The sequence below is a fragment of the Fistularia commersonii genome, chromosome 34 (genome assembly GCF_037954325.1).
Source record: "Fistularia commersonii isolate RoL2024-O1a breed Wild chromosome 34, RoL_Fcom_v1.0, whole genome shotgun sequence".
Taxonomy (NCBI): Eukaryota; Metazoa; Chordata; class Actinopteri; order Syngnathiformes; family Fistulariidae; genus Fistularia; species Fistularia commersonii.
In genome coordinates, this window is record NC_141317.1 from 4,161,558 (window position 1) to 4,176,368 (window position 14,811).

The following is a 14,811-nucleotide window of genomic DNA, read 5'->3' on the forward strand; positions in this document are numbered from 1 at the left end:
AACAGAGGCCTGCCAAGTGGCCTCCTAGAAAACAGCCTAGTTCTGCTAGCCCCCTGTGACCATGGGGACACAATGAGGACCATTCAGCTGGTCTGAGCTGCCGTGGCCAGGAGCTCTGCTGCCATTTAGGCCATTCAGCTGAACTCTGTCTTTGTGCATTGGAATGAGCTGCCTTCACAGGAAGAGAAGGGAGGGGCTGATCAGACTTGAGAAGATGACGTGTAGTGTGTATCACTCCTGGGAGTTGTTCACCTCTTACCCTACCTTCCCCCAAATGGGACGGGTAAAAGTTTATTTCTGGCTTTCCCCTATATAAAAGTCCAGCTGATAATATTGGGTTTTAGTGTTGCTTGTTTATCAGATTAGCTGTGTTTTTTCTTCAGCTGTATTATTCAAAGCTTGGTAAGAGATACACAAGAATACAACATCTTTGTTTTCCAGAGTGGGCTGTGATGACTGTTCTCTGTCTGATATGACGGCAGTAAGACTTTTCGTCATGGACAAAATCTCATGAGACTTTATGGCTGATTTTATATCTCAATTCCTACATAATGCATCATAAGATAGTTCTGTTTCGTTTTTTCGTGTATTAATTATAGTTACAAATTAGTCCTATGTCTAAGACCGATATCATCCCTGGTCACACTAACTGAATTTTCCCTTTTCAAACTCAGTAATATAAATTTCAGTTCTAAATAGTTGGCATATGCATAAATATATATTTCAATTTAATGTACAGAAAACAGACTGTGTGTGTGTGTGTGTGTGTGTGTGTGTGTGTGTGTGTGTGTGTGTGTGTGTGTGTGTGTGTGCGTGTGTGTATAGTAAGATGACTAAAGATTTTATTAATAGTCTACAGTACTACAGATGTTATCTAAGGATCTACAGCGTCTTGTTTTTTATTTGCACATAATTGAGGTACAACATTTGAATATGCATTATTATTGTCTCATGATGACGCAGGCTTTGAACAAGATATACATTTTCCTATTGTACAGACCTGTAAATTGTCTCAAAAAAGTTTGGCATATTGGTGTTCTGCATTAGTACTCAGGAACATGTTTAGAATTTTGTGAAAAGTAATTTGTGCGATGTTAGCTGTTCTCTTTGATTGTAGAGGTGTTTTTGTTGTAGGTGTTGTAGGGTCTATGTCAGGCTGTCATATTGATAGGAAGATACAACTTGAAAAGGACTTTCAGTTCCAACTACTCCAGTGTTTTTACAAAGTTTATTCTAATATTTAGGAAGCACCTGAAGGCTTGCTTTTGGAGATGATACTGATTTAGATATTCTGTTTTTGTCAATGTGTGTTACTTGAGAACTCACATTATTATCAGTTGCTATATTCTAGGCTCGACAATAAGTTCACTAGCATCCTTGCTAGCATTCACAGCTTGAATGTGAGCACTTACATGGATCCCATCTGTATCTGCCATCTATGGGCCTGACCTTGAGAGTGAGTGAAAATAAGAGATCGTGTGTATGACAAAGCATGAAGAATTCTGATGGAAATGTCTCAGAATCCTTTTTAGGTAGTCAGGAAAACACGTTATTTTCACACATGTCACAGGAATTGGTTTAATTTCCTCAAATATTTGAGGATTTGCTATTGTGTTGTTTTTGTAGGGTGGTGGTACTGCAAACATAGCTGCAATATCTCTACCAGAAGTTGCACTGATGTAATACATCATTATCAAGTTACAAAATATTTTTTTATTAATTTTCTCTCTTGTATGAGTGGTTTTCATATTGTGCTAAAATAGAAATAAAAATGGCTACAACTTATATTCAATGGCGTTGTGTTGGTGTTATATCAAAGTATGTCAAGGTTTGATGATACTCACTGCATTGTGATGGATGATCTTAGTGGGTTAGATGCACACCCCCGTGTGCATCTAACCCACCTAATTTTATATAATTTTATATAATTTATGTCAGTTGTTTCTCTTTGCTTTTTCTAAAACATAGTGATATGATTATCCAAAATATCCTTTTACATTTCATATTGTGGCACTTTTCAGTAAGGTACCAATTACATATTATAATAATAAAATTACATTCTATTTGAAGGCGCCCTTCTTGACACTCAAGTACACCATGTGTCAACTATGAACCAAAAAAATTTACAATTAAGTTATACAATCATTTTGATCTATTTTTTCACTAAAACAGTTTTCAAATGTTTACATTTTCTTTAGTGTTCTGCATTTGAATAATTTCTAAGCAGTGAAACATATCAAATCAAAATTTTCTGTCAAGGTCTTATGTTAATACATGCCATCCCTGTTCGTGTCCTCATAGCTTCCAAGGCCTTAGGCACAAGCAGATGGCCTCTGTGTTTGGTGGTTTGGCAGAGGTCTCTCTTGGATTGTTTGCAGTATATTTTGGACATGGGACTGTATGTATGTGACATAATGCTGTTTTTGTCAATATTTAATGACTGCAATCCCCCTCCCCACCCCCCAAGGATTGTAGTTGGCTGAAATATTCGCAAGTTCCCATCAAATACCAGGACACTCTCACAGATAAGTGTGGGAGGGTGTGTTGATGTTTGTGCTTTGGGTGCCGGACTTCATCCTGTTCTCCAGGTAAAAGCTGAGGGACACATTAAAAAACTATAATCTTAGAACAAATGCAACAACATTTATTAATGCCAAATTCCTCTAATCTCTGGGACCTAATTTCTCCAATGTGGAACCCTGAAGATTGTACTGTGTGTAAAATTCATGTGATTACTTCATTTTGAGATCAAATTGTGCAATAAAGTTTTGACGTTTGTTATTGTCCACGAGAAGTCAGTATTAATCAGCATCTGGTGAAAGAATGCTCTGTTGTGCAACATTTTGATTTGAATAATTAACACAAATGATCAATTGAAATTGTCATTATAACAGATTCATATATACATATATACACGGGAATTGAGATGACCCACAGAAGCCATGAAATGCAGAAAGAATGGCTAACATTAAGGATATGGTTGAAGTGCCGTTGCACCTCTGTTCTTGGGTTGTGCGCTGCGTCTGATCCTTTGTCCTGACTTTATGGTAGTAGATTGCAAGTTTTACAAAAAGTTTTGATAATTCATATTTCACATTAACATTTACTCACAACATTAATGATTTCTGTATCTCTATATAACAAGAACATAAGCACGACAAACCGGCAGGCATGTAGCTTTTGTGGCACAAGTAATAATGGCTAGGTGTGTCTGTCTCCCCCAGGGCACAACCATCCACCACATGTTGCAAGTACCTGTTTTAGGTTCCTGCAAAACTGTGCTGGTTACTTAATTGAATTATGATGCAAATAGTGACTCATCATAAACAAAACAAATGGGGACTTCCAGATACCGGGCCCTTTCTCTCATTCAACTCCTAGCTTCATTCATCACTCAACTAACCTGTAATATTAAATGGGCTGAAGGTGACCGTGAAGCAAGCCTGTAACTTTGTATTGCACAACTCCCCCACTGTGCTTTTGTGTCCCTCTGTTATTTAGACAGGGACGTGGATAATGACGCTCTACATGGTGATTGCTGATCTACACTCTTGGTTTTATACCAAATGATAAACTCATCTGTGGCAATACAGAAATATATCTGTGTTGTGATGTGTTTTAATGTGGAGGCCGATGCAGAGCACCCCCCACACTCACAATCTATCGTTAGGCTATATCCACCGCTTGGCGGGCCATGTGACTGTGCTAATGCTGAGGAATGCTCTTGTGAATATAAATAGACCTTGCTTGCAAGACAAATTTGCTTTCATGCCTGAGGAGGAGAAAACAAGCATCTCTTTGACACAAAAGTTCCACCATTATTGCAGTGAAAGCCAGCCTCTTAACATCCTGAGGAGTCAGTCCTGATTGAGTGTATTTCTCACTGAGGCTAATGCTCTCATTAGACAGCAGCCAGTGGCAAACTCATCCGCAACCACCCGGCTTGCTGGCTGCTGCATGTGGGTGACTGTTACAACAGTGAGCTGTGTTTGAAACTTGTGGGAACTGCTTTTCCCATGCCAGCCAGTCTGATGCTCGACTCATCACAAATGGCGTTACAGGTGTACTATTTATATGCTATTGTTTTAACTATGTGACGCATAGAAATTTTTGCCCCCCTTTGTGTGCGTTTGTATGAGTTCATGGATATTTGCAAAATTTTAAGAGGTCCGCATAGCTGTTTTTTTCTTGTGGAAATAATCAATGCCAATGTGTGCATAGTTTTTAAAAGGTATATTTCTCATGGTGTCTTAAGGTTGTTGACTTTGTGGTAAGTTGCAGCTGAGAAGCTACCAGACTAAAATTTTTGATCATAAAAACTAAGGTGCAATGATTTTAGAGAATTTCGAAAAGAAAAAATAAGTTTATATCTTTTCTGTTAACAGGGGTTTTCACTGCTCCAAATGTGCCATTAAATGTACAACATAGTAAAAGGCATTTTAAATACTCCGAATCGATACTGCAACAGCTATTTGTGTCAGGTATGTGCTTTAATCTTTGTAGGTTAAATGGCTTGGCAGCCGGACAGAAATACTATTGTGTGTTTAAAACAGATCTTATGTTGATTTAGAAGGAAATCTTTTTTTGACCTTTAAATTAAACTGAGTCTGTTATCCCAAAGGGTTGTTTCAGATACTTTGCCTTAAAAAAATGTGTTCTATGCTCCTCATTTCTTATTATCAGGCCTAAAACATTGTGAAACCTAAAACAACCAGAGGTCTTACTATAAACCTGCTGTCAGTTGTCCCACTTTGTCATCATTTCAATGTGGCTCTTCAGCTGATCGTCCGCAGCTGATCATTACAGCCCTTGAAAAGCAGCTGTACAGTTTTAAACACGGGCCTCCGTCACTGTAAGTGCAGATAGGAAACCAGATATCTGGGTTAAAGGCATATTGCTGTGTACGAACAATGACTGTTTCCAAAAGGTCAACTCTCACTTCTTTTTTATTTAATGAGTCACTTACTGGACAGTTGCTTCCCTCTTGTATTCCTGCCTCACTCTTGAATTGTTCTCTACCTATTTCTCTCACAGAGTCAAAGGGTTATCAGAAGTTCCCAATGAGTAGAAGTCCCCAGGGAAGCCCCTGAACACACTGATGTTCATCGCTCCTCTTGGCCCCTCAGAACACACTGTGCTTGATTTGTTATGTATTCATGTACCCCTTTAATTCAACTTTGAAGATAAAGAGGTTAAACATGAGTCATGAGAATGCATTTTTTGGGTGTGGTCCTGTTGTTTCAATCATGCTTCTATGCTCATGTAAGATGTCCTAGTGTATCCTAATTGCATTGAATATAAATATTCAGTTGTATTTTTACACATTTTTGAATCACATCTACAAATGGTCCTATCCTGTGAATTTCGCAAATTCAAATTTAATTTTGTATGCCTGATCTGCAATGATCACCATTGGGTTTTTTGGTAAGCGTGATGTTCAGTCAGTAGTGGCAGCATCTTAATGGTTTATGGAGCTAACAATGTGCCATTTACATTGCAGTGATGTCAATTTTCTACACTTCTCACACTAATTATGATTTTCTACTGGTGGACTACTACTGGTGGATCACAAAAGGCTCTGGGCAACCTATCCACATAGGTTATGACAGCTATTCCTATTTGGCGCTGGGCTGGCAGCAATTCACCACCATACAGCAAGTTAGCAACCTTGAATGTCTATCAGTTCTGCTCTCACAAATTAATTCGTTTCACCATATATTGCACCCAACACGTAATCATTCAATCTCAACTCTACAGCAAATGTATAAAATGTAAGACAGAAGTCTTAGGTTGCAAAAAAGGATTTTATTTTTGGCTATCAAAGCCTGGTTTGCACATTGTCAATGAAACAAACAAGTTATGTCGCAGTCTACATGCTATAAGAGCAAGATCTTGTAATTCAAAATCATTATTTATTTCACTTTGAAATTATGTGCTCCCTCTCCAAACCAAGCCCTTTCACTCAAATACTCCCTTCCTGACCTGAGATTTTCTTAGCAAATACTCAACATGTTTGGTTTTGTTGTTGCTCCCAGATTTTCTCCGAGTTTAAGTCCATCTCTTATTGAGTAGACTGCGTCTGCATACTGTTTAATGGCTGTTCTTGGATGCCTTTTGTGCTTCGCTGTTGTCCAAAAAATAGCAACCTTGATTGGGCATCATACAATTTCAGAATGAAAAAAATTAAATCATTCTCTTGTATAACCGCCATACATACAGAGAACAGTCACTTGGTGTTTGATGGGGGGTAACTGAGCCCAAAATAGATACTTCACCTGGTGAAGTTTCAAGACAACACTGACCTCCTGTCCCTATTGTGTGGTCCTTCACCCCACCATGGTTCCGCCCTCCAGGACTTGGCGCTCTGGTGTGAAGCCTCCCGCCTGAAGCTGAATGTGAGCAAGACTGAAGACATGTTCATCACGTTCTTCAGTAGGCAGAGGCAGTCACTACCACCATACAAGGGGAGCCAATTAAAACAGTGAAGGAGTACAGATACCTGGGCACTGTCTTTAGTAGAGATACTTTATTGATCCAGAAGGAAATTAAGGTAATACCTAAGGTTCTCCTCTAACGCTGAGGAGACCATCAGGCAGTACCTGCCCAGGAAGCTGAGGTCATTTGAAGTTTGCATCACAATCCTTACCATGTTATATTACGCCTTCATTGAGAACGTAGTGACCTTCTCCTTCACTGGTTCCATTCAGTTACCCAACACGACAGGAATTTCCTGAAGAACACCACCTTGGTCTGCTCCAAAACAAATTTTCTCATTTTTTTTTCCAATTAATCTGCAGCATGTTTTTGGACTGTGGGAGGAAACCCATGCAGACAAAACATGCAAACTCCACACAGAAATGTCCCCATGTCAGAATTGAACCAGGGTCCTTCATGCTGTGAGGCCAAAGCGCTAACCTCTGCAGCACTGTGCCACCCTTCACACTTCAATAATACAATAATATTAAAAACAGCCAAAAACATCTTTGCAGACCAGTCTCACATCTTACACGTAGCCTTTGAGTGGCTCTCCTCTGGTCGCAGACTCCGCTGCCGCACCAGCAAAACCCAGAGGAGAAAATCAACTTACTCATGGTCAACCAATTCTCAGCAACTCTGAGAAGTGGCAATCCCTCATTGCCTTACCTCGCCGAGTGTAATGCCGCTCATGATCTAGCTTTTATATAAATGTAGAGCAAGCTTACTGACAGTAACATATGTATATTTATTTTTTTTGATTGTTTTTTAATTTTATTCTTTGAGGTTTACAATTTGATCCTGCTACACCATGTAGCTTTTTGTAGAAGTTTTTTTCTGATTCTGATTCAATAGGTACTCTTACAATAGCCTTAAAGAACTATTTCATGATGCAAAATATCAAAATATTGCCTGTGGCTTACCTGCTTTTTTACTCTTTCTCTACATAAAGACAGCGCTAGCCTGGCATGACATTGAAAAGTGATGTTCCTTGCCTGCAATACCATAGTTGGCAGTGTTTGAAATTTTCAGAAATGCACAAGCCTAGTTTCATAGGGCAAAAGTATTAACTGCATGGAGTACGAACGAAAGAGGTGTCACTCTGCCTTTGTGAGCATTTCTTATTCAACGGTAAAATTGGTACATGATATTAGTTAACCATGTTAGCAGTTGGCAGCTTGATACTGCCTTACTGGGGTTCCATGGGAGATGGAATGTTCTTTTGCTGATGTATGGGTTTGTGTACTGTAACTTGACAAGAAGTAATAATCCCCTTTTCACTGCTGTATATATCTCATTTACACATTCCTCAATGGTTGCACCTTGTTGGCCCAGTCTCCTCTGAGTGCAGTGCTACTATTTTCAGAGCACCAATAGATTTCTGTCCCAATGACAGGATGTTTAATGTGACTGAGCAGTGCGAGGAAGGTCAAGACCAGCAGCTCTTTGGAGAGCACGGTATTCAGTAATCAGATTTTTGCCAGCTTAATGATTACGACACAAAATATGATTGATTTTAGGTCGACATCAATGTATAACTGAGGCCAGTCAAGAACCATTATGTATTCAAACTATAATGAGGATGTTCAAACCAAAATTGGATTTTTGGCAGGCTGTTTAAGTATTTAGCATCCTCTTTTTGCACCTTTATGCTTGTTAAAGTTGAAGGGCAGCATAAACAGATTGGTGATTTACAAGCCTTAGTGTCCTTCACCTTCTTGTCACACCTTCTGTATGTATTTATTCAGAGCAACAGTGAAACTCGACACCTATTTCTCACTTACCTAGCAATGCTGAAACACTGGTCTGTCATAGGATTTCCCGATTAGTTTGAATCGGCTTGCTAACCTTGTTGTGCTTCATAAGGCTCTTTGTTCAACGGCATACATTCTTAACTTGACAGTTTTAGAAATGTAAATATCTTTATAAATGTATAAATTCTATTTTTTATGTCAGCATGCAGTATTGAGACCCTTTATGTGACACTGCTAAACTGACTCTAGCCATCATTCATGCCATTGTTTATTTGTCTTTCTGCATTGTAACACTATGAAATTTCTCTAATAGAAAGGTCTGTTCAGAAAAAATATACGTTGCTGTTTTGCCAGGGGCTAGTCTAAATATGGGCAACAATTTGATACCATTTTAAATAAACACATACTTAAATTTCCGGCTGTGGAGGATGCACAAGTTATCTCGTCATATAAACTCTAGACAATTGCTTTACTGATTCTCATGAGGTGGCATCAGGGCAATTTGGAAAAGTTTGTCTTTCACAACTATTTGTTATTTAATTTCAGGTCTAGCTTATGATACCTCCTTGGCATGTGTTTGACCATTCTTAGGGGAAAAACAAAAATCTGGGTAGTGTCAGACTTTTTCAGGTCTCCTGCAAATGACTCATGGGTACTCCAGTTACCAGCTCATCGGCTAATCTGGCCAGAACTTACTGTGGTATTTCACTTCTCAGCTCAGGTGGTGACAGTTTCACAGGTGATCTCTGTGTTCCACAATAAGTTCAATGCAGTTACACTGTGCTCAGTGGCCAAAGGACAGGAAAAATCTCCAATATGGCCATTCCCTTTTTTCTGTCTTAAATCCGATATCTGATTCAGCAATAAACCATCCAGATTTTCTACACTCTTTCCTCTTTTATGAAATGATATGCAGTGAGTTCATCCAAAAGTATGAAGTATTTATCCCACTCCAGATTTTGCCACAGGGAGACAACAAAACAATCAAAATGAAAGAGTGCTAGTGTGAACCCGGGATGAATAGAGAGGAACATATTCCTCGGCAGCTAAAATAATGAGTCATGGTCCAATGATATGGGCCAGTTACTAGCGACTCTGTCAATGTTAAATGCAATAAGAGAAACAATAAATGGGAGTGGGTTAATACTCCTTTCTTAATCACCAGAAAGTGAATGCTGGAAAATCTGGAATGAGCCTCTGTTTAATTTCTTGGCACACATCTCTGTAAGGATACTGACCTATTCAGTCTGATTAAGCCGCAGCTACAAAAATGGATTGTTACAACAGTTCATAGAGGGTACAATCTTGATTTTGATCTTGGCACAGCCAACACAATTGAGCTAAAGTGTTTTTATCCTGTAGAGGAAAGCCGGCTGGCACGTTTGAGGGTGCATGTTTTTAAATTGCTCTTAGTCCACTCCTTCTGGTGTGATGCTTCCTTGCATTGAAAGTTGTCGCAGCCGAGCCTATGTTTTTTTATTTGTCTTTCTAATTTTGTTGCAATCAGTAACCTTGGTGCAAATCCTTCAAGGACCAACTCATTACCTTCACATATAGCCAATATGTTACCCCTTTGCTTAAATATTTACTGTTATTGTTTAGTTTGGTAAACACAGCTGTGACACATTTTTATTTGAAAGATATCAAACCCCACAGCAGTTTCCAATCTGTGATAACTTGCATCTGACTGCTTCTCTCTTGTTGCTTCTTTGGAGTGTACTTTTCCCATAAACTGCCAAAGATTTGTAAGCAGAGCAATATGATCTATCACATGAGGGAGAAAATAATTTATCAGCAAAAACAGCTGAAACAAATTTGATAAATAAGAGAAATAATCTGATACATGTTTAATGAAAACTATCTTGATTGTCACTCCTACTCACTTTTCCATGAACTGAAGTGGGCATTCTTGGATAAAAGAAACTAAAATGCTGTTCTTTTAGCAATTCAATAATTTGTTTTTAGTGGTACTTAAATCAGACATGGATTTTCTCCTTCATATTGATAAATTCTTAATCATAACCGTCGATCCTCTGAGTCATTGATTTCCTTATAGCAAATATTTTTTTAGATAACTGGCACACTAAATGTCTAATTGAAGAAGATCGAAGGCAAACATGCAAAGGGATTAATGGCATAAGGGCCAGTCTTACAGATGTTTCCTGTGATTAATGATAAACAGTCCTTGAACTCTTCTTATCTTAACATGAATGGCCATTGACTGTCAAACCTGCTCTCTTTTGGTCGCACAGTTTGTGTGACTTTGATTTTGCACTCCTCCAATAACGTTCTCAGCCTTTTTTTTTTTTTTTTTTCTCAAGCCATCCAGAGATCATGTCATCCTTGTCCTCTAAAAATCCCCAAGTAGAATCACCGGTTCCCTGGGGTATTGTGGGTCTTTTTGTGAAGTGAATCAGTATGGAAGCATAAACAAAATTTCCACTTTGTGAGAACATCTTGTTCATGATATTTAAAAGGAATGGTTCACATGCCAAACTAGTGCTGAATTGCAGTAGAAAAAAGGTCTACAGCTGCTCAACTATACTGAGTGTCAATGCAACAAAATTGCAGCCAGGCTTTTCTTTCAAAGGCAGCTAAAGTACTCCAGAGAAAGAACTCAACAGCCATTCTAGGGGTTTCCCCTGAAATATTGGCAGATATCTTTAGACAGGGACAAGAGGGTTTGCAAAAGACACAAAGGGTATGGGTCACATGTGGTTTTATATTTGAAAATGTAAACATTCAAACCATCAAATATTCTACAAAAGAACTGCTCTTATGTACATGTTTTTCCATCTTCTATCTTGTGTCCGTTATTTGAAAAAAAGTCAAGAGCAGAATAGCTTTCTGTTACTTTTTTGTCCAGGCCAGTATACAAGTTGGCTGAATTTGGCCCTTAGAGAAGCACATTTTTCAGACAATGTACTGTCATAACCTTTGGTTGAAATTGAGAAATCTTGTCACGGCAGGTGAATGTGGTCTGTATTGATGGTAAAAGCTCCCAGAACTGGCTTCAATACATGAGGGGAGTGGAGATAATGTCTGAATCGGAGCATATTTCAGCAGCACATCAGATAACTGTACTATCAGGGATCTAGTCTGAAATCATTTTTGCCTTAAGCCTCAAATATCCCATATTGATAGGGTCTGCTTTGCTTATAATACTTGAGTTTGAAACCTGTTGAATGTCAGCATCATATTTCTCTCCATCAGTAAACCTCTGGTAAATTTCAGGCACTAAGAAGACTCACCTAAAAAACAATTCTAGGTGAATTGCCTAAATCTGTACATTTTTTTCATTGGTTTTCTGTTGGGCTGCATCTAACAATGATTTTCATTTTAATTATTTTTTAATGAATCAGTTCAGATGATATTCTCATATTTGCACAACCCAAAGATGTCTTTTTTTCCTCCACAAATGTGAACCAGAAATTCAGGGATGAGAGAATTTTTGTTCTTTTAATGACTCAAACCAATTAAACCTCCATCAAAATAGTAGGACATGAAGTGGAAGGCTAAAAAATAATGAGTAATTGCTGTTTTTTTTGCAGTAAACTGAAAGAGGATTTGCAATTGAGGAAGAACTGATACTATGATGCAAGAGGAAGTTATAGCACTTCCTCTTAGCGCTGAACCCAAGATGCTGTGGATTCCATTTTTAACCTAAAATGAATCACATAGACCAGATAAGGTAAATTGATATTGTTGTTGGTTGCTGTCCCTTAAAGCAGAAAATATTAATCAAAGTAACTTGAATCTCCCATGTTTTCTGTGGTTAATTGATACAAACACCAGCTGATTTTTCTGTACGGCTGATAGTGTTATACTTGAAAGTATTGGGGAAACACTTGTGGGGTTATTATAATATAAAGTGTAAAAAGATGTAATTTAATATACAACTGTGTGGTCCAAATATTCAGTAATAATTGGTGTAGCTGGGGGCTTAGGTGATATTTGCCAATGTGTTTACCTCTGTGACCATGCAGGGCAGCTGCAAAGGAATCTATCCACTTTCTGATTTGTTAATAAGCGATAGTTAAAAGGATGACTCAAAGGGTAACTGTCATCTTGATGTAAATTATCTCATGTTATGTCCCTTTTATTAACCAATATAGTATGTAAACTTGTAATGACTATGACAGCAGAAAGGATCCTTGTAAGACAAACTAGATTTTGCCTGCTTTGTTATTTCAGTAAGTATCGCATGTATGGATGTATGGACACAAACACTGCTGGTCTGACACACTGACACAAATATCTGCAGGAAGGCCCATGATTTTGCAGCTTCCATTTTTCGACACTACTTGATCATAGCTATTCGCACATTTATCAGCCCTTAATCTGTGCCATGCAAAAACAGTCTTGCTGCTCTCCAGAAGTTTTTGGTCAGCAAGTTATGTCTCCCAGCCTGTTCGCCCTCTTTGTTATTGTTGTGTTCTCCAATCAGCACATTCACACAGTTTCTCGAGAAAGACACTGGGAGACACATTTGGAAGTGCGTACACAGGGTGCGGTACAGATCATATCCTGTGCCCTAACCTCAGATTACGCATGCACACACACACACACACACACACACACACACACACACACACACAAACACACAGACACAGTGTCACTGTACTGTTCTGCTCTGCTCACAGTCGCACTTAAAACACCACATTCTTGAGATGAAAACATACAGCTTTTCCTCTGTTTTGAAGCAGCTGTCATGGTCACTCTGTTGAGTCCAGAGCCTTCAGTGTCTCTCTGCCCACTGCCGACCACAGAGCCAGTGTGGTCGTGCCAGTCTGCATCTGTTATGTCCCACACCAATACAGACGCTCTTCTGTTTGCTAATGACCAGCCTCCCTCCATCTTTCCATTCCTCCTCTCTTGATCAGCAGCACTTGGCCACCGTAGGGCTAGTGTAGACAACAACAATGGCTCTCCAGTCGACTGCAATCAATTTGCTGTTGATTGCCATACTTGTATATCTTTGTCTGTGTGTGTTGTCATGAAAAAGTGTAAAGAATGTCAACGGGATGGCAAAATAAAGGAAAACACACTAAAATGTATACTGTACAATCTCATTGTAATATAGCAGCATTTGTTTCCAGCCAAGGTATGAATGAGTATATAAACCATTTCAATCACCGAATGAATCACAAACATGGATAATGAACCACAAACCATCTGAACCCCCTTTCTGTGAAACAATTTGTGAAGTTCACAGGAAATTGTGTGCTTCTTAAGAATTGTGTGATGCCACAGGGCTGTGAAACCTCAAGAGCTGTTAGGATCAGGAGTAACTCAGCAGAACTCAGTCTTCTAGATTGGTAAACTGCAGGCAAAGCTCTGTGGGGAAGCTCTTTTGTGACCTTATTTTTTTCCAGGCACATGTGACCAACCAGTGACTGATGACCACTCACGTGTGAAAAAAACTCAAGGACACAACAGACCGTCTTCCACCTGGGGCCAGTTCAGCTAGCACACCTCCCTTCAATTTGCTTTGGAGCTTTAGTCCTGTCTCTTTGTTTTCCTTCCATCGTTGTTTTAGACACACACTGGGAAATAATGTTCCTCTCACTTCCCCCATTGACTCGCCATGTGCTTCTTGTCAGGTTTTTACAAAGTCCCACTCGGATTTGGTTCTCTCTCTTCACCTCCCCCTCTCAATAGGATGTACCAGGGTATCCCTTTTGACAGTTTGTGGAGGAGGTGCCAAGGGACTGAGGCTAGGCAGTCTCATAGCACATTGCACTTGACATAGAAACAGTGTTATCACTAGACCCTGAGGAAAGGGAATGATGCAGTTCAGGATGATTGCAGCCATTGGATCATTTGTTTATACAAGGGGATTACATTTGTATGTAATGTAACATGATAAGGGTGTGTCTCACAATCACATGGCTCTATGTCTATGTATTTTGGGGTCCTTGCTACGTTGACTTTTTCTTGACCCTGTTTTCAGCAAATTCTGGTAGTTGTTCCTGGTCCTGGCGGTCTGAGTCCAGGAGTGTCACTGTAGAATGGGTGATCAGTGCAAAAAGTACACTGTGCTTGGGATGGGTTAGGGTTAGGGTTGTCTCATGTGCTTGTCCACATGGATTATTTTCTTGCTCTCTATTTGTGCCTAATAACTTGAAGTAAGGCCATTGTTCTTCTCCAGACACAATTCTGCCTATGCTGTAATCATATTTGTCTTTCATAGCTTGAGGAATTTGTGCACTCGTCATGTTTTCCGGCAGTACTAATGTGGGGGCAAACAATGGTGTTATCTCCTCTCTAATTTGTAAATATACTGATCCCCAAACATGTGTAGTTCAGTAGATTTGGTTTAAAGAGGATTATTATAATGACTCAACTCCTGCAATGGCATTAAGTAAAGCAGAGGCAATGTGTGTCATTGGAATGTTGTGCATTCCTTATCTGGTTTATGTGTCAGTTTGTGTTCTCTTGTCTCGTGTTTGTGTGGTAATTATGTCTAATATAACAGTTTGGTGTTGATGTATCTCTCCTAGGTGACATCACACAGAAGGGCTTTGAAAAGAAGAGAGCCAAACTGCTGGCTGCCTACATCCCCCATTTGCCAAGTAAGCTG

The 14,811-nt window shown here is 39.1% G+C and overlaps 1 protein-coding gene across 2 annotated transcripts in view; it reads left to right on the plus strand.

The window, feature by feature from the left end:
* dip2ba (DIP2 acetate--CoA ligase B (putative)a) overlaps positions 1 to 14,811 on the plus strand; it is a 40,908-nt gene that overhangs the window by 2,645 nt on the left and 23,452 nt on the right. For both annotated transcript variants that reach the window (XM_086141166.1, XM_086141167.1), the window contains exon 2: positions 14,732 to 14,803. In XM_086141166.1, coding sequence (XP_085997292.1) covers positions 14,732 to 14,803 — 72 coding nt within the window. The remainder of the gene's footprint in view (positions 1 to 14,731; positions 14,804 to 14,811) is intronic.